The sequence below is a fragment of the Podarcis melisellensis genome, assembly GCF_964234715.1.
Source record: "Podarcis melisellensis genome assembly, chromosome: 5".
Classification (NCBI taxonomy): Eukaryota; Metazoa; Chordata; class Lepidosauria; order Squamata; family Lacertidae; genus Podarcis; species Podarcis melisellensis.
Window position 1 is genome coordinate 50,549,788 of NC_138537.1, and position 19,138 is coordinate 50,568,925.

Sequence of the window (19,138 nt, forward strand, 5' to 3'; positions counted from 1 at the left end):
TCCCCAAGCCGGCCACTTTGGTGGGCAGACTTTCCCACCGGCCAGTGTTTCTGTTTGGGCCCTGTTCACTGGGGAAGGGTTGCTGTGAGTGAGTCCTCAAGGGGAGGGGGGTGAGAAGCAAGGATGTCGACTTAAGCTCCACTCCTTGGAGGAAAGACAGAATATAAATGAATTGTTAGCATCCATCTGTCTCGAGAGACAATGGAGTGCACCTACAGGGGTGAAGTCAAACTACTGCATTAGCAGCACCAAAGTGACCTCCCCAGGGCACAAGCCTGGGCAGTGTGTATGGAGGTCCTGGAGCTGCCCAGATGACAAAATAAGACCCCCTCTCAGCCTTATTGATGTGGTCCAAAGGAAAGCAGAGCACTACTTTTGGCATCACCTTGTCTGCAGGAGTTGCTGGAAGGAGGCAGACAAGGCGCCATCCAATCATCTTAAGGATTCCACTCTAGATTTGTATAGGGTTTACTCTTTAGCCTTTTCTTCTTCTGAAGGTATCTCTCAAGAGTTTTTCTTCTGCTAGATGGACTACCTTGTCAGGTTGATGAGCCCCATCTGCCGCTATAGATGGAATAAATAATAACAAAAACACACTTTATTTTCTGGGGAAAATTAAATAAATTCTTATGTATGTTTAATTGCCAAAATATTGCATTCATACAAAAAATGTTTAATTAGCTATGTTATTTGATAATGCTCAGATTATTTCTTTTCTCTTCTGCAGTTGTGACTCTGAAAACAGATACCTTGGTAATCCACTCAGGGGAACATGCTACTGTAAGTATTAGTATAATTCATTGCCCTTTGATGTTGCACATTAAATAATATGCATGTTAACTCCTGACTGAGGTCCATTAGTTATCATTTCATTTGTGATGTGTATTTCATCTAGTAATATATTAGTCAACAGCACAGTGGAGTAATGGATCTGGAAATTAAGTAGACCTGGGTTTAATTCTGTCTTGGGTATAGCTGAGGCTTGGACAAGTGAATTTCCCTCAGCCTAATCATACTGCAAGATGATTTTGAGGGATAATCTCATGTACGCTATTCTGAATTCCTAGGGAAGGGCAAGAGACACTTGTGAAAAGCAGAATCTTTATCTTAGGGCTTTTCCATACTTACTCTTACTCCACTCTTTCCAGGTACTGTCTGTGTTTTAAAGCTCCATGTCTTAACACTTGTAGGGGGGGGGCGCTCTGGAGCTTTCCCCATGAAAACACACTCCTTAAAGTTCAAATGGCAATCTGTAGAAAACCCAAATTGATGATTGCTCTGATTGAGCACTAAAGAATAGGTTTTCACAGGGAAAGCTCTTGGGCAAAAACAAAACAAAAAACCACACACACTCAAATGTAGAGCTTTTAAGTGTGGACCTATGCCTGGAAAGAGCAAGGCAAAAGGTAAGTATGGATAACTATGGATTTGTTATTGTGATTGCCCTGTGTGTGAAATTAGTATAATTCTCTATGTAAATAGAATAAAAGTGGGAAATAATAACTGGCTCACATCTACCAATGAGGCTAATGCTGACCTGGAGTTTATAAAGGTAGTAAGAGATAACTTTAAATTTCTAGATGTTCTGTATCTTGCTATATTAAATGACAATAGTGCCAGATGTATGTAGCTTTTGTTAATTTTATTTAAGCTTGTTAGATAAAATTCAAAACTTGCACAAAGTTTTAAAAAGAAAACCAAGGCATCAGCCAGCTATTGTGTAAAGTATGCAAATTAAGCAGTGTTAAATAGTTTAGAGAATGTCAATAAGGTCTAAACGGTGATAGCCACAGAATCTGTTTTCTTTCTGTATATATTCTGGTTTTCTGCAGATTTATTTTGCCCTCTAAAAATAAATGTAGACAAATTTAAGTGATGAACAAGATGTGACACCAACAGAACTGTGGGTTCTGGACACCTACAAGGACGGTCTTATTCATTATTGTTTTCTAGTAGCTGTTTCATAAATCTTCTTTGCTTGAGAAAAATTGTGCCATATCCAGATAGCCTTTCACCTCTAAATAACCAGAGCTATTTGTCTTCTATCAGGTTTTTAAATAATGTAAAGATTTGGTAGTGTTGCACTGATACCGTATGCCAGTTGTTAACCTTAACCCAATAGTGTGAATAAATTCCGAATTCTTGCATTAGTTTATATGCCCTCTTGATACTTCATTAACCAGATCCTTTATACTCTTGGTGTTAGTACTCTGGCAGCAAGAAAAGGCATGTTGAGTTTCACTGGGGGGCGGGGGATACCTTAATGGTGGGACCCTTAGGAGGGACCTCATTGATTTAATGGGGGCTCTTCACTCTGCTTTAAAGTGCCTAAGGATGACAGGCTAATTGGTTTGTTTGTTTCTATATCAAGAGTTACTTTTCAATTCACAGTTAATGGTCCAGAATTTTCACTTAATGGTCCAGAATTTCTGCAGTGGAGCATTTAAAAAAGAGGAACCATGAATTTATATATAATTATAATGTAGTTTATCAAGTGCATATGGTCATATATGTGCGTGCACACAATTTTTATTACATGAGGAAACATATTCTATCCAATTGTTCCATGTTGCTCCCTAATGCTAGACTTTGTGGGAAGCTGTTCACATTTGTAGAGATGCAGTCCCTGTCCTATAGAAATAAAAGGACATGCTCCCTTTGATCTTAATGGATTAGTACTGAGGTCATTAATGTGTCTTTGCAGTACATTCAGTGAGCACAGACACCCACAGTTCAGGCGGCAAGTGCTGGAGATAGAGCAAGTACCTAGAGCAGGGGTTGAGCACCCTGACCCACTGAAGCCACCGAGGAGTCTAGTTTGTCAACCATCAGTTGCCCGGAGTGAGGAAATGCAGGATACCTTTCTATATAATATGCTGTGATTCAGAAATGACTCTCTAGAAACAGCTAATTCTTAGGACCAGGGGGATTTTAGTCTCTGGTGTTATTAACTCATCTTGAATTGCCTTCAACTCTTTTACTGATCAATGGCTCTGATGGGTGGTGCAGGGAATTGAAAATTGGTGCCTAATCCATGTAGATACTGGTGTAAGTTCCATGGCGCATGGCAATCAATAAAAGTTCCTTAGCATCAAGAAGAGTATGCTATTAACTTATCAAACCTTTATTAGGCATTATGCGAATAAAACCATAGAAGAGAAAATAACATATAAAAGCCTTAAAATATATATAAAAGGGCAGCAGTTGGCTACATACATATATATATACATACATATAGAATCAATGGTTTTCTTTGTTAACCTGCTCCTTGGAGGACTGCTGCCAAAAACTCGGCTACCCCCGCCGTTACCCTTTGGTCAACGTCGGATAGGTAGAGTCCCACACATTCACCTTGCTGGGGTTCCAGACCACCCAAGAGAGGGGACAGCACGCGTTGACGGAGCGTACTGTACAATGGGCAATGAAAGAGAATATGCTCTACAGTGTCCGGGACATTCATAGAACATCTGCAGAATCTCTTGTTTCTAGGAATGTTTTGATATCTTCCCCTGACAAATGCTGAGGGAAAAACATTCAAACGGGCCAGCATAAAAGCCCTACGTTGGGCTGGGATTATTAATTTAGTGACGTAATTGGCTCTGCTATCTAAGATATTTAAATCATAGAATATAGGGGAGCAAATTTTGTTTACAGCTGCCATAATATTTTGTCTCTCGACATCCTTTAGTCTAGTTAGGATATTATGGAAAATGTATTGCTCATTAGAATTGTACAGGGGCTCCAGCTCGATGCCTAAAGATTCAATCTTTTTTTCGAGGTGCTGATACCATCTTGATTTATAGGAGTCATTGAGCAAATCAGCGAGCAGACTTGATGGAGGGCAGCGAAAATGGCAGCGTAACCAGTACTTTATTGAGGTGGACCATGCCCAATATTCCATTGTGTGTATGCCTATTTCTGCACACATTGTTTCATATTTGATCATAGCTGGGAGTCCAAGAATACGTCTCAGAAAGCTGGAGTGGATCTTTTTTAAATCACTGTTATATGCTTGGACCCATAGCGGGATTCCATAGAATATCTGGGATTGCACTTTTGTTTGAAATATCTGATTGGCCGCAGGAATAAATTGATTACCTTTCTGATAATAAAAACGGGCAACTGCTGATGAGGTGCACTTTGCCTGTTTTATGGCATTTGTGCGATGGGTTGCCCACCCTAAATTGCTCTGGAATAAAATTCCCAGATACCTATAGATTTTCACTTGTTGGATTTCTTGCCCTCTTATTTTCCATTTCTCTAATTTCCAACCATTCGAGAAGACCAAAATTTTTGTCTTCTCATAATTTATAGAGAGTTTGTTGCATTCGCAGTAAAGGATCAGTGAAGATATAAGACGTTTCAGACCCAAGCTCGTTAATGATAGTAGGACAGCATCGTCTGCGTATAATAAGAGAGGAACTGGTTTCTGATTAAGTTTGGGGGCATGTGATTCTATTTTTTGAAGGTAATCTGGCAAGTCTGATAAAAATAAATTAAATAGGAAGGGGGCAAGAATACACCCTTGTTTTACCCCTTTCGAGATTGGGATGTCTGATGAAAGGTGACCTTTGGTGTTAAGTTTGACTTGACAGGTATTAGAAGAGTGCAGGTTTTGCATTAGAATCAATAAGCGCTGATCAATTTTTAATTCTGCGAGTTTCCTCCACAACTTTGGGCGGTCAATTGAGTCGAATGCACCACGAAAATCTACGAAAGCAGCATATATCTTAGATTGCCTTTGGGATCTGTATTTTTCAACCAAATGCATAAGTATAAGACAGTGGTCTAGTGTAGAGCAACCTTTGGAGAAACCTATTTGTTCTTTCCCTGGTAAATTTAGATTTTTCATCCAGGTAAGGAGTTTAGATAAGAGGTGCTTGGCGTAGATTTTCCCTATCACTGATAATAGGCTTATCGGTCTATAATTCCTTGGTTCTTTTGGGTCGCCATTTTTAAAGATTGGAATAATTATTGATCTTAACCATATCTCAGGTATGATCCCATATTTATCTATGAGAGTAAACAGTTGAGCCAAGGGTTCTGCCCACCAATCTATATAGGTCTTAAATAATTCTATTGGTAGACCGTCTGGCCCAGGAGATTTCCCTGATTTGAAATTTTTAACTATCTCTCTAATTTCCTCTTCCTTTACCCTTGGCCACTCCTGGAGTTTATTAATTTTATTTTTAGTGGTTTCATTTCCTTTAAGTTCACTGTGTAGATTGTTAAATACAGATGTAAAATATTGGGACCATTTGGATTCTGCAATTGGTGGCAGAGTTAGTTGATTTTCAGCTTTCAATCCTCCGTACACTAAGTTCCAGAACGCTTTGTTGTTTTTACTCTGAATTGAGTCGAATAATTGTAGCCATTTTTGGGTTGCGTATTTCTGTTTCTTTTCGGCCAGAATGTAATGATATTTTCTTTTTTCATCAAGATAACAGGGCTCTAGTTTAGTGCGATTATTTTTAAATGTTTGGCGCAGTTTTCTTTTTAGCTGGAAACATTCATCATCAAACCAAGGGCTAGCGCTATGTTTAAGTACCCAAACTTTAGGTGGAGTACTAAGCTCTACGAACATTTGGAAGATTTCATTATAAATTTTCGGTATATCACTGTAGAAATTAGTGGTCTTTAATTTGGATAATACTTGTTTTCTCAGGTTGGCTGTAAGTTTTTGCCCCACTGCTGCACTCATTTCCTGGGACCATTTTAATTGGGTCATTTGTTTGTATTGAGAAGGTTCTATGATATTGTGCTTAGTTATTTTAGTTTCGTCCTTTAAGTTTATAGACAACGATAATGGCTGATGGTCGCTTTCAGTGCGCGTTCCAATTTTGAGGTCCATGATCGAATTTATGATATTATAAGGGACAAGAATATAGTCGATGACACTGCATCCTCGGGGGGAGAAGTATGTAAACTCCCCACTTCTATCGCCTTTTGTTGAACCATTCACAATCTGCAAATTAAAGTTGTTACATAATTCAAGTAGGCGTAAGCCTTCGTTGTTTACAACCCTGTCTCTGGAGAATCGTCCTATTTTCAGGGCGTGTGCGATATCATTATCAGTATTCCAATTTAGTTTGCTACATAGTTGTTCATTGTTGGTTCCCACTCTGGCATTAAAATCACCTGCTATTATCAGTGAGGCATTTGGGTATTTATCGGTCAAATTTTCTATATAAAAGGTTAGTTGTGACCAATTTTCACTGCTGCTGTTGTTTTTGGTTGGGGGGATATAGACATTTACAAGTAGCAAAGTATCATTTTTTTGGGTTAAAAGTAGAGCTTGTGCAAGTGGTAAGCATTTTTCTAGTTGCTTGATTTCAAACCCTAAGTTGTCTTTGATCATACAACAGAACCCTGCTTTCGGCCGACCCTTCGCGTTTGTTTTCAATGCGGGTTTCGTATAGGAGGTGAATCCATTGATTTTAATATCTCTAGTTGACCATGTTTCTTGTAGAAGTATTAATTCAAAGTCTTTAAAGAAGTTCATTAGGTCTGGGTCTCCGTCTTTGTTTCCCCACCCTGCGATATTCCAGGACAGCAAGCGTAGGATCCGTTTTTGAGTTGGTGGCTGGTTGACAGCATTTAGTCATTCTAGTTCTGTCATTGAGTCCAGCGAGGGATTTTGTCTTGTGCAGATACAGCCATTTGTCGCTGCTTTCGGTGGGGAGCATAATGATGGATCTTTTAGATTCTTCTTTAAAGTGCGGGGAATTAAAATTTCCTCCCTTTCTTGATTTTCTTCCTTAACTGTTCCTTGTTCCTGAGAAATTTCTGTGGTTGGTGGACTATTATGGACAGTGGGGCTGTTTTCAGTCTCTACTTCCATTTCTTTGGCCTCATTTGGTGTTGAACTCAGTGTGTCAGGTCTATTGGAGGTCATCTTTTGTTCGGCAATGTTAGAGTCCTTTGTAGTACTTAAATAAGGGGTACCTATTTCGTTTGGAGCTAGTATTTGATATCTCAGCCAGGAATTTGTGGTCTCATTACTGGAGTTTTTCCTTGCCATTTCGTATTCTAAAGGCGGCTGGATTTGAAGCTCTGCATCTATACATTTGAAAGTTCCATTAGTAGCTCTCTTTTTGACTATGCATTTTGGGGAAAGGGCTGGTAAGTGTAAAGTTTGATTGTGTATTGTTTCTACTGCATTTTGTTGACCCTGTTGGTGAATTTCGGTCAATCTGGCCTGTAACTTCGTCAATTTACTGAGTATATTTATTTGTTCTTTATCTGGTAACTTGGTAAAGTTACTCAGCAGATCTTCTTCTTCTGGGACTGTCCAGTCCATTGTGTCAAGGGCGAGGTTGTTATTTGATGCTACAGTCGCATGGTTTGGGAGCTTGGATTTTTCTTGGGTGATTTCCCGGATAGCTGGCTGCGGTTTCTCCCATCTACTGGGCTCTTCCACGGGAGTAGGGCAGATGTCGGCTTCTGGTGGAATGGCCTTGTTCATCTTGTTCTGTCTTTTAGATGCAATCAATGGTCTGGGTGATATATCTTCAAAGTGTCGGCGCGGAATAATTCCTTTCTGGGCTAAATGAGCCTTTTCCCTTAAGATTTTGGTTGGAATTCTATGACTACCAAATCTTAGTAGTACTTTTTTGGAATATCCATCGTTAGTGAGCCTCTTGACTGCTTTTAAGTCAATGCTTCCACCCTCAAGGCCTAGGAGCAGATTAAGATGATGTCTGGCCCAGAAAGATGACTCCCAGTAAGGTAGGGGCCCTCTATATGGAAAAATGTGAAGAACAATCTCACATGGCCTCAGTATCAGGTTGATTGAGTGAGGGGGGCTTCCTCTGGTTTTTGGCTGGTTTAGAGGTATAAATTTGTATTTGTTCTGTTTATCTCCAGGGCTTGTTGAGGATGGCAAAAAGGGAGTGAGTTGCCTCCTTTCATCTGGGTTATCCAGCTTCTTGGAGATGTTTTGTAATTGTTCAAAGATTTTTTGAACTGTTTGAGCAGTCAATAGGCAGCATTCCTCCAGCAGCTCCACCTTTCTATCAATTAGTGCTTGTGCCTCGGTTATGGGAGTAGTAGCCTTGTCCTCATTTATTCCTAGGGATATCTCTTCAGTTGTCTTTCCATGTAAAGAGTTGAGGAAGGTTTTAGGAGGAGATACGTGCTGTTTTTGAGGTAGCAGGTAATTATCTAGATTACTCTGTTTGAAACCAGAGGGCTCTGTGTCAGTTTCTGTATCGAGACACCTGAGTCTTTTGGCTCTTCTCATTGCTAGATTCTTCTTAAATCAATGGGATCAGACTTCTAAATAGAATGATAAAGCGCTAAAGTTCTCAGGTCGCAATCTCGTTTGATTCTTATTCAGTCCTGGCTGGGCTGCTGCGAGGAGTTTAAAACTGGGTCCAATTATAGCACTCCTTTGGAGTCAACGAGAAACTAGGAGGGAGTGCCTTAATGCCCGGGAGGGAATGTCTGAGAGCCTTCGTTAAAACTTCATTAACTTCATTAAGTCCCGGCACCGAGGAGGATAAGATAAGATGTTCAAAAGCACAGCGAAATAGTGAAAGGAAATAAAATCCAAAGGAAGGAGGAGAGCCAGCAACATTTAGTTAAAAGATCTCTTTGAGCTCCGATAAGAGCGTCTTACCTCGGCGCCATCTTGTAGCTCCTCCCACATGTCGATAAAATCGTATGCTATTAACATCCACTTTAATGCAAAGTGAACATGATGTTAGCCTGCTCATTGAAATTATAGTAGCATCAGCTGGAAGTAAGACACCCACCCACACCCATGTGACTCATGTTGCAATTTAACACAAAATGGGAAATAGTAACATGTATTATAAACCCTCTGAAACCAAATGAAACCCTAAAAGCATTTATATGAGGGTTTGAGTTAAGGGAGCGGTTTTACCCCCTGTCTTCACCCATTTTAATTTAATCAAGCATTCAATACATTTCTAAAACTTCTTGTGAGATATTCTAGAGAAACAAAAGGAAGTATTTCTTTGCAGCCAAGTAATGGTGATGACTGCAAATGCAGACAGCTTTAAAATGTGATTAGTAAAATTCCTAAATTTAATCACCTTTCACTTTCACATTGATTTTTAAAAGTTGAAAGAAACAGAGCTTCGGTGAAAGGTTTTTAAACCGCAGTTTTACAATGAATTTCATGGAGGTCAATTGTATTTCATTGGATGGTCTCTGCCTATTCACGTTCACGTGGATTGCTTCTTTGTACAGCCAAATGTTCTGTACTTTCTGGAAAAGCAATCAGAACAAGTCGAACCAATGATCCATCCTTGCCAGCATCACTGACTAGCCATGACTGGATCCAGATATTTGCAAAAATGTATAACTGCACAAAGCAATAATAGCATGCTGTTGGAGACACTGTGTCCCCCTCCATCTGTTTCCTTCAGCTGAACTGTCCAGACATTGAAACAACCCTTTCTCAAAAAAGTCACTCAATGTTTCCTTTAAATTATATTTTGCTATGTCACAAAGATTTATGCTGATCACATGCTACAATTCTGTCTTAAACTCATGAAAACAGAATTTTGATTTACTGATGAGTAACTGTTGGTCCTTGAAAAAACAAAAACATCTTCATCCCTTAAATAATCTTCTAAATTAAATTACAAATACCAATCAGGTGTTTAGGCGTGAATACTCAAGTGAAATCTTAGGTACATCCTGCTTGAATGCATAATTAGAAAGCAATGGAAATTTGTGGTATACATCATGTTGAGCAATTTTGCTTAACTTTTGCCAAATATCTCAGTAGCTTCTAGGACAAGAGTTTCATGATCTTCCATATGTGTGAACATGCAGAAGCTTTTTTTTTGGAGGAACTTCTTCAAAATATGGGTTATAAATTTTATAGAAAATAAAGCAGATCAATGATAAAAAAGTAGGAGTTTATTTTGTGGTATTTTGCACAGGTACCAGATTATTCAGGTTACAAATCCTCATGGGAATGGATGCAGTTTGAGGTGCTTATATAATTTAAAGGAAGAACGGATAGGAATGCATTTATTGAGAGTTGATTCTCAACTGTTCTAACAACGTCACATAATACTCATGGTTTGTGGAATATTTTTTGTTTGTTTGAATTTGGTAAATACTGATACCATAGCAAAGCTATACAACTCTGGAGGAGTTTTCTATTGTACTGATCTCCCAAGATCTTGAGTGTCTTTTTTTCTAAGTAAAGAGACTGGATTGCTCCTAATGACACATGAAAGGGAGAGAGAGAAATCTATACATGCACAAATGTGTAGATAGAATAGGTGGATAAGTAATTATTATGTGAAAATGTAAGATACTGCAGACATTAGAAGCAATAAATTATTCAGCATTGAAGAAAACTGTAAGTAATTGTTGTTGTTGTTGTTTAGTCGTGTCTGACTCTTTGTGACCCCATGAACCAGAGCATGCCAGGCACTCCTGTCTTCCACTGCCTCCCGCAGTTTAGTCAAACTCATGCTAGTAGCTTTGAGAACACTGTCCAACCATCTCGTCCTCTGTCGTCCCCTTCTCCTTGTGCCCTCAATCTTTCCCAACATCAGGGTCTTTTCCAGGGAGTCTTCTCTTCTCCTGAGGTGGCCAAAGTATTGGAGCCTCAGCTTCAGGATCTGTCCTTCCAGGGAGCACTCAGGGCTGATTTCCTTAAGAATGGATAGGTTTGATTTTCTTGCAGTCGAAGGGGCTCTCAAGAGTCTCCTCCAGCACCATAATTAGCCTGGCGTGTATAAGTAGCAGGTACTGATGTAATCAATGCTTTCCTTCTGGGAGTACCAGCACATTCCCCCTCCCCCCACATGTTAAAAATGTGGCACTTACTGTGATGGTAATCATCACTAATATATTACTGCAACAAAATGTTACAGTGTGAAGTACTTCTATTCAGAATTCCAGCTAATCAGTCAGAAGATTTTGTTTTATTGCCTCCAGTTTTCTGGGTTTTCCTCCCACCTCAGACACTTATATGACTACTGAGCACAATTACTCCTCATTAGGCTATTTTTTGGACCCTCGTCTAGAGTGGTTTTCATAAAGTGTTTACTTTTGCAAACCTTGGGATTCCCTCAAACCTACTGATCCCACACTCATGTGCATGGATGGTGCTGTTTTGGTTGCATAAGAACTGAAACTTCCAGAAAGAATCTGCGATTAGTATATAGAATTATGGAATCTTTTACCAAATGATGTCATTGTCATGCCATGATTTCACAATTAAGAAAGGAAAATGACAAGCTATGAAAACTGAAGCTACCGTTTAAAAATCAGTTTTGGAAGATGTTTGAAGGATAAACTTGTGTAGCTCTCAATAATAGTCCAACTACCCCACCAAGTGTGTCACATTTCATGATACCAAGAATACTATTAAGAATATTATGATTTCTCATTCCTCAACTGGGCACCTGAAATGTAAAGCAGTGGTCGGCATATAAAAAGCAGTCGAGCAGTTGGTTTCAATGCATCTTGCTTGCTTAAATCATTCATATCATGACTGATAGTGTTTAACTGAAAAATTAATTGACCCTTTTTATCACAGTAAGTAGACATTTGTTGTGCGCTGGTTTTTATATACTCTAGTCTACTGAAATTAATTGTTTGCCAATATTAAAAACAAAATACAAAAATAAGTGATGTGACAATGATTTGGAATACAACATGGTTTTTCACCATTGATGTTTGAATTAAACTAATGTGAGTTATCTTGGGAGAAAAGCAATGACAAACCTAGACAGCATCCTAAAAAGCAGAGACATCACCTTGCCAACAAAGGCCCGTATAGTTAAAGCTATGGTTTTCCCAGTAGTGATATATGGAAGTGAGAGCTGGACCATAAAGAAGGCTGATTGCCGAAGAATTGATGCTTTTGAATTATGGTGTTGGAGGAGACTCTTGAGAGTCCCTTCGACTGCAAGAAGATCAAACCTATCCATTCTTAAGGAAATCAGCCCTGAGTGCTCCCTGGAAGGACAGATCCTGAAGCTGAGGCTCCAATACTTTGGCCACCTCAGGAGAAGAGAAGACTCCCTGGAAAAGACCCTGATGTAGGGAAAGATTGAGGGCACAAGGAGAAGGGGACGACAGAAGATGAGATGGTTGGACAGTGTTATCGAAGCTACTAGCATGAGTTTGACCAAACTGCGGGAGGCAGTGGAAGACAGGAGTGCCTGGCGTGCTCTGGTCCATGGGGTCACAAAGAGTCGTACACGACTAAACAACAACAACAACAATGGAAGTTAGGATTGTATTCTAGGCACTCATTGGACTAAACAACTCTATATAAAGCAAGGTCGAAATACTGGTAAATGTGTAGTAAGAAAATACAGATGGTACAAATTGCTGGATGTTTTGGTTTACTCTTTGATCTCTATATGTGCACACTAAATATCTGGTATTTGTATACATAAAATGTTTTATACATTCATATTACATATCCCAAGCCATTTTGATTTAGGTCAACATTATATTTAGTGACTAGTGAACAAATTGATTTGGCACATATGTGTGAATTCTGACTGGATGCAAATGATAGTTTTATGAGCCAAGACAAGCTGCAAATGCAGTATTTTGTCACAGTGTATTTATTCTTCTTTTGTTTTAGTAACTGCCAAAATTATAGATGTTGATGGATCCTAGATCATAAAAGAAGCATCCAAATTTTTGGATTAGTGCTTCATATATCAGCATCTGCAATGCATGTGGTTTCAGAATCTGTGCTCCTGGGTATAAGTGAATAAGTTGTAGAAACAGATGGTTTTTAACTGATAGGCAAAACTGGTGCCACCATTGTGGTTTTAACAAATCATATTTAAGCTAAGTGGTGAGAGCACAACATCATTAATAATTATATTTTTCAGAAAAAAATATGTTTGAGTTAACAATTGTTTAGTGAGCTAAGTAAAAACTGGACCACTAGTGTTTGGGAAACAGAAAAGATGGGCTAATATTTTGTAAACTTTACTCGTGAAGAGGCTGAACACCTTTCTCTTTACCTATGGAATATATAACCAAATTAAGAGATGGCAATTTCCAAGCAGTGTCGATAACATTATCTTCAGATATATTTCTTGCCTTCCCTGAATGTGAGAGCTGTTGAGCTACAAAGAACGATGCTTTATCATAGGAAGTGACATTTTAGATTTGAAGATATAGTCCTCGTCCAAATGTCGACCTGCGTTCAGTTCAGATTATGACCCCTTTATATATACCATTAAACCCCCTCCTATTCTTTCATATATTTTTATAGGCCCTGAACAAATTTAAATATTTCTCAGGAATAGCTGTTATCAGACAGTATCTTAGTTTCACTGATAATGGCCTTGTAACTCCACAAGGGCAAAGAGGTGGCAGGACCTTAGATGGCTTTGATGTGACCACTTGTTCCTAACAAAGCCTATAGCCTAGATAACCTTCAATATCCTGATGTGGTCTCGACTGACGAACTGCCCCTGACTCTGCCCATCTGGGATGGATAAAAATGTTTATAAACGGCTTGTCTTGATGCCTGAAATCTTGCACTCAGTAACTGCTCAGCTTGACTAGCTGGGTGTGTTGTTTGTGCCAGGTTGGAGGTGAAGATTGGAAGGGCCTTGCAGATGAGGGTAGTGGCTTCACAGGTGATTCTGGTCCACGAGGTACCACCGAACGTGAATTGGATTGGAGGAAGAGCTCCATTCAGGGGCTCTGCATCTCTAGACCCTGTGGTGGTGTCAGAACTGTTCCTGGAGTCAGGGCCACCAAACCCTAGAGTTTTGGAGCTCCTCCCCTTTTGTATCTGTGCTTGAAACTATGACAGTAATTCCAAATCTGGTCAAGTTGGAAAATTGCCAATACTGTGAGTGACAAAACTCCTCCTGATATTTCTGAGTGTGTGCATGACTCATTCTTGTGGGGAGAAGGTCTTGAACTGTCTGTGTTTTGTGGTGTGGCCTCATGACTGCTTTTCATTCTCTTGTTATTGCTTTGTTTTACCACTTTTGGAGGAGCTACTGGTATTTGGTCTCCTTAAAATTAATCACTCCTGTTCACTAAGAAATTGTTTTATTCTGTTTCCCCACAATGCCAAGTGTTTACTTCTTCATCTTGGGAGCAATGGCTAAGAGGAATCTTGTCACAGAGTCATCTTCATGTAACAGCTCTCCTAAATAGTACAGTAGACGCTCGGGTTGCGAATGTGATCCATGCGGGATGCACATTCGCAACCCGCAGCGGCGCGTCTGCGCACACGTGGGTTGCGATTTGGTGCGTCTGCACATGCGCAAAGCATGATTTAGTACTTCTGCACATGCACGACTGCCGAAACCCGGAAGTAACCCGTTCCGGTACTTCCAGGTTTCGGCGGTCCACAACCCGAAAAAGCGCAACCTGAAGCGTCTGTAACCCGAGGTATGACTGTACTGGGTTTTCTTTTCTTTTTGTTTTTTGGCAAGTGATTCTGTGTTCAATGATATGCCATCACCCTAGAAATCTAGTGTCTGTAGAAGGCTGGTTATGTCTTGGAGGTATTTCCTAGTCACTAGATGAACAACAAGGTATCACATAGTGACTGCAGTAACTGCCTATATGAAAGGGCAGTGGAGGAGAGTGATTGGGATTAACAAATGAGAACTCTGATTCAAGTGTGGAAATATTCATGGGACCCCCAAACCAAGCTGTGGAGAACAGCACTCCTAATTATGGTACTAGATTATTTGTATGTATATATCTATATAGTAATTAAATTCGTTTTCCTCCACTGTGAAAGGTATTAAAATGAGTAAACCTTGTTGTACAAAGATACTTTTTATACTTAAGAGAATGCATTCTGCTCCTTTCAAATATACATTTACACAAATGTAATTTCTAAGTATTTAATGCCACATTTTTGAATGTAAAAAAGTATTTAATTTTTTACTTTAAACATTAGTTAGTAAAGAACAGTAGAAAGTGTTATCCAGCACTAGGTGGCAGCCTTACTATACTTAAATAGCTTGTTATATTCACAATGTTTTGTGGACATTAGTTTATATTCTAAAATAATATGGAGGATTTTGCTAATTTTATCTGTAGTGCCCTTGATATAAGGAAGGAGGGCCATGCCATTGTTTTCTTCTGTGTCTTGGTTTTTGGGGGGTGTTTCTTTTTGGATTAGCTTCGTAACCCTGTTTTGCTGGTATCCATTGGCAATTAACACATTTGAGAGATTCTGTAACTCAGTTGTCAAGTGGTCTTTGTCAGCCAGGCGTTTGGTTCTGGAGATGAGAGTCTTGGCTACGGAGTTTATTTGTGCAGGGTGGTGGTGTGATTGTGCATGTAAGTAGCGGTTGGTGTGTGTTTTTTTCCGGTAGATAGTGTGTCCTAGGGAGCCATCAGGTTTTTTGTAGATTAGGACGTCAAGGAAGGGAAGTTGGTTGTTGGCTTCTATTTCCATAGTGAATTGTATTTTGGGGTGTAGGCTGTTGAGATGTGTGAGGAAGCTATCCAGTTTTTCCTTCCCGTGTGGCCAAATTACAAAGGTGTCGTCAACATATCTGAGCCAAAGTTTGGGTTTGTGTTCTGACTTGTCTAAAGCATTGGTTTCAAAGTGTTCCATGTACAGGTTTGCGATGACCGGTGAGAGGGGTGATCCCATAGGTGCTCCTTCTATCTGTTTGTATCTTTGTCCATTGTGGATGAAGTACGTGTTGGTTAGGCAGTGGTTGGTCAGGTCCAAGATGTATTCCTGCACCCCCCTGCAATCCCTACACAGATCTGGCTGACACAGGCCACAAAACCACAGCTCGCCCCTATACACAAAGCCAAGCCAGAGCACAACTAAGTGCAGTACAGCCATCTTCTCAGAAAAACTCTTCACAAAGTTCAAGAGGTCAAGACACAAAGACTTTAGCAACTAATCCACACCTAATGACCCACCTAAGTGGTACTCAGGATATCACTCAAGAAATCACTCAAGATATCCCTCAAGTAATTAAGGAACAAAAGAAGAAAAGGCACACTAGCCTGGGAACTTCCTCTCTGCCCAGAACATTGGAGGCTATACACCACACCCCCTCAACAGTATTTATAGGAACTCAAACACTGAGATCCTGCTCTGTTCCAGTAACAAGAAGCCGAAAGCACCAGCCTGAAGATGACGAGTGAGACCTCGTCGAAACGTCGCCTAGACACCCCAACTTTTACACGGGAAGACACCCGAGGACACAAAAACCTGCATTCCTGTACCCGTGAAAATCTACGAAAGCAAATATATATATATATATATATATATATGCAGGTTTTGGTGTCCTCGGGTGTCTTCCCGTGTAAAAGTTGGGGTGTCTAGGCGACGTTTCGACGAGGTCTCACTCGTCATCTTCAGGCTGGTGCAAGAAGCCGAAAGCACCAGCCTGAAGATGACGAGTGAGACCTCGTCGAAACGTCGCCTAGACACCCCAACTTTTACAAATATATATATATATATATTTGCTTTCGTAGATTTTCACGGGTACAGGAATGCAGGTTTTGGTGTCCTCGGGTGTCTTCCCGTGTAAAAGTTGGGGTGTCTAGGCGACGTTTCGACGAGGTCTCACTCGTCATCTTCAGGCTGGTGCAAGAAGCCGAAAGCACCAGCCTGAAGATGACGAGTGAGACCTCGTCGAAACGTCGCCTAGACACCCCAACTTTTACACGGGAAGACACCCGAGGACACCAAAACCTGCATATATATATATATATATATATATATATATATATATATATATAATAGTTTGATAATGACATGCATTGTTTAAAACTAGAAAGTCTCCTAAAAAGAATTTTAAAAATGGATGAAACACATGTTACAATGTTGTTCTTATTAAACAAGTGAGCAAAAATAGCACAAATACATTTTGTAATACTGGTCCTTTAGAAGCTTTCTTTTGGATGATGAATGCAATCTATACAATTCAAAATTGTATTACCACTCCTGTCTTCTGTGACCTTGGGGCTGATGGAGGTTGGCATCCAGGAGCATGTGAGAGGGCTGCAGATTCTCTATCCCTACTCTGAGTTTTAATTCTGTATGTTACTGTTCATAAATATTTTTAATGACAATGCAATTTGTTAAGGAAAGGGAAGCTCTTCACAAAACAGTTATTAAATGTGTGGATGTGTTGACCTTCTCTCCATATCGTGCATCAAGACTTTATGTGCCATTTAAACAACCTCAGGATTTTTGCATTAGGCTACCCCAAACTCAGATCACATGTCTGTGGCCACAGCATGAACCACAAAAATCATACATCCACTGTTTCGTTTAGAATATTTTTTGTTTGTTTTCCTCCTCTAAAAACTACGTGCGTATTATGGTATGGTGCGTGTTATAGAGTGAAAAATACGGTAACATACTCCCCAGGACTTGGAGATACTAGCTCTGGTGCAAATGGACAGCTCAGGCTCAGCCCAGCTCACCCAAAGGAGTTCCCATTTGCTTGCCCATTCTAAAGAAACATCTTACTTGCCATGCTGAAGTCATTCCTTTCTCTCTTCTTTATAATAGTTGCCCAGGAGACATGTCACTTGTGGGATCAGTACCATAGCATGCGTAGTCATGCCTTGCACTTGCTGTGTCACTGATCCTTGCCTCGCTTCCGTACTATACAGATTTGAGCATTAAAGTTCTTAGCAGAGAATATAGTCTGAGTCCTTCATCCAGAATGAGAGGCAGGACATTGAAGAGGTTTAAAAAAATGCACTAGTTGAATGCCTCCCGCATCAAGTATACTGCTCCAATCAGGCTATTGTAGTTGATTAGAAGAGCCATATATACCAAATTCCACTTGTTGAATCGAAAAAGTGACTTTCGTGTGTTGGCAGTAGTTGGATTAATAGTTTACTGCATTAACATTGCCTCTCTGGAGGTTTAGGTTTTCCCTCAGTATGTTGTTTTCCTGAGCATTCATGGGCTACAGCCAAACATTTTAAGAGGCCAAATGTTAAGGCATATCTTATATGGATTTGACTAGAACAATGTCCGTATTCCCTACAGGATACAAAAACAAAATACTCGTTAACCTGCACTAGAGTCATTTACGCTCACTAGAAAGTGAATTGCTCCTTAATTGAGCAGCTTTACTGAAATTAAATGGTTGCTTACACGTTTTTCTTAGACTTTTATTTCCTTACTTAAATAGTGGTTTTTCTTTAGTTCTTGAGATATAGTTTTACAGTGCTCATTGCAGACATGTGGAGCTGATTCGGACAACTCTTGCTTATCCAGATGAATGCTCCAGTTTTGAAGTACTTCTGTGCATGTGTTAACTTTTCTTCAGAGAAATAACCACTAATGTCTCTTCTATTTGTAGCAAAATGTTCAAATTATTTATATGCACTGCTTGCTTGAGAATGGTCCTGACCTTTTGTAGACCTTAATGAGTCCATAGTGGGTGTAAAAAAATTCTGCTCTGACTTAGTGCAGTATTTATACTGAGTTTGAAGTCATGTAATTGACTATACAAGATGTGATAGAAAAGAAAATATGCATACACACACATGCTTCGCAAATGGTGTCGTAGACTGGCTGGAGGCAGAGGAGTGGTGGGAGGCACTAACTGGGGAACTCCTAAGGGAAGAAGGCTCAGAGTCAGGGGATTGATGGTGGGATGACAATGAGTGATCAGAGGAAGATAAGGGGCACACATAAACATAATAATTCAGAAAAAATATTTTTTTCAAAATTAAAATATTAATACAATAAAAGTCAATGTATACGTCAACTTCTGCTCCTCATTAAACTTTGTCTCATACTTAAGATGGAAATCTGTATTGAATGTGAGACATTTAACAGCTAGCTCTAAGAAAATCCATTATAATTAACACTGTGGGGTTTTGTTTTGTTTTTTTATTACTACTATTGAAAAACATACTGTGAATTACACATGTATAAGAACGAAAAGATGTGAAAGTAAAGATGAATCTGGATAATTTGACTCAAGTACTACATTAAGTATATATTTCAAGCTGCAGAACAATATAATACTTACAGATCTGTAGCCAAAAGAGAAGTGTCTTATCTACAATTTTTTCACCATGCACATTGGCACATTGGCATTATGATTTTTTTTGCATTTACATATGATTACATTGTATAAACCATATGCTGTTCAAATATGGGAGGACCTCTGAAATGTTTGCATTTCAAGCACTT

General features: G+C 39.5%; 1 protein-coding gene across 3 annotated transcripts in view; it reads left to right on the plus strand.

Moving 5' to 3' along the window:
* ATRNL1 (attractin like 1) overlaps nt 1-19,138 on the plus strand; it is a 515,103-nt gene that overhangs the window by 196,611 nt on the left and 299,354 nt on the right. For all 3 annotated transcript variants that reach the window (XM_081912145.1, XM_081912147.1, XM_081912146.1), the window contains exon 21: nt 728-780. In XM_081912145.1, the coding sequence (XP_081768271.1) occupies nt 728-780 (53 nt within the window). The remainder of the gene's footprint in view (nt 1-727; nt 781-19,138) is intronic.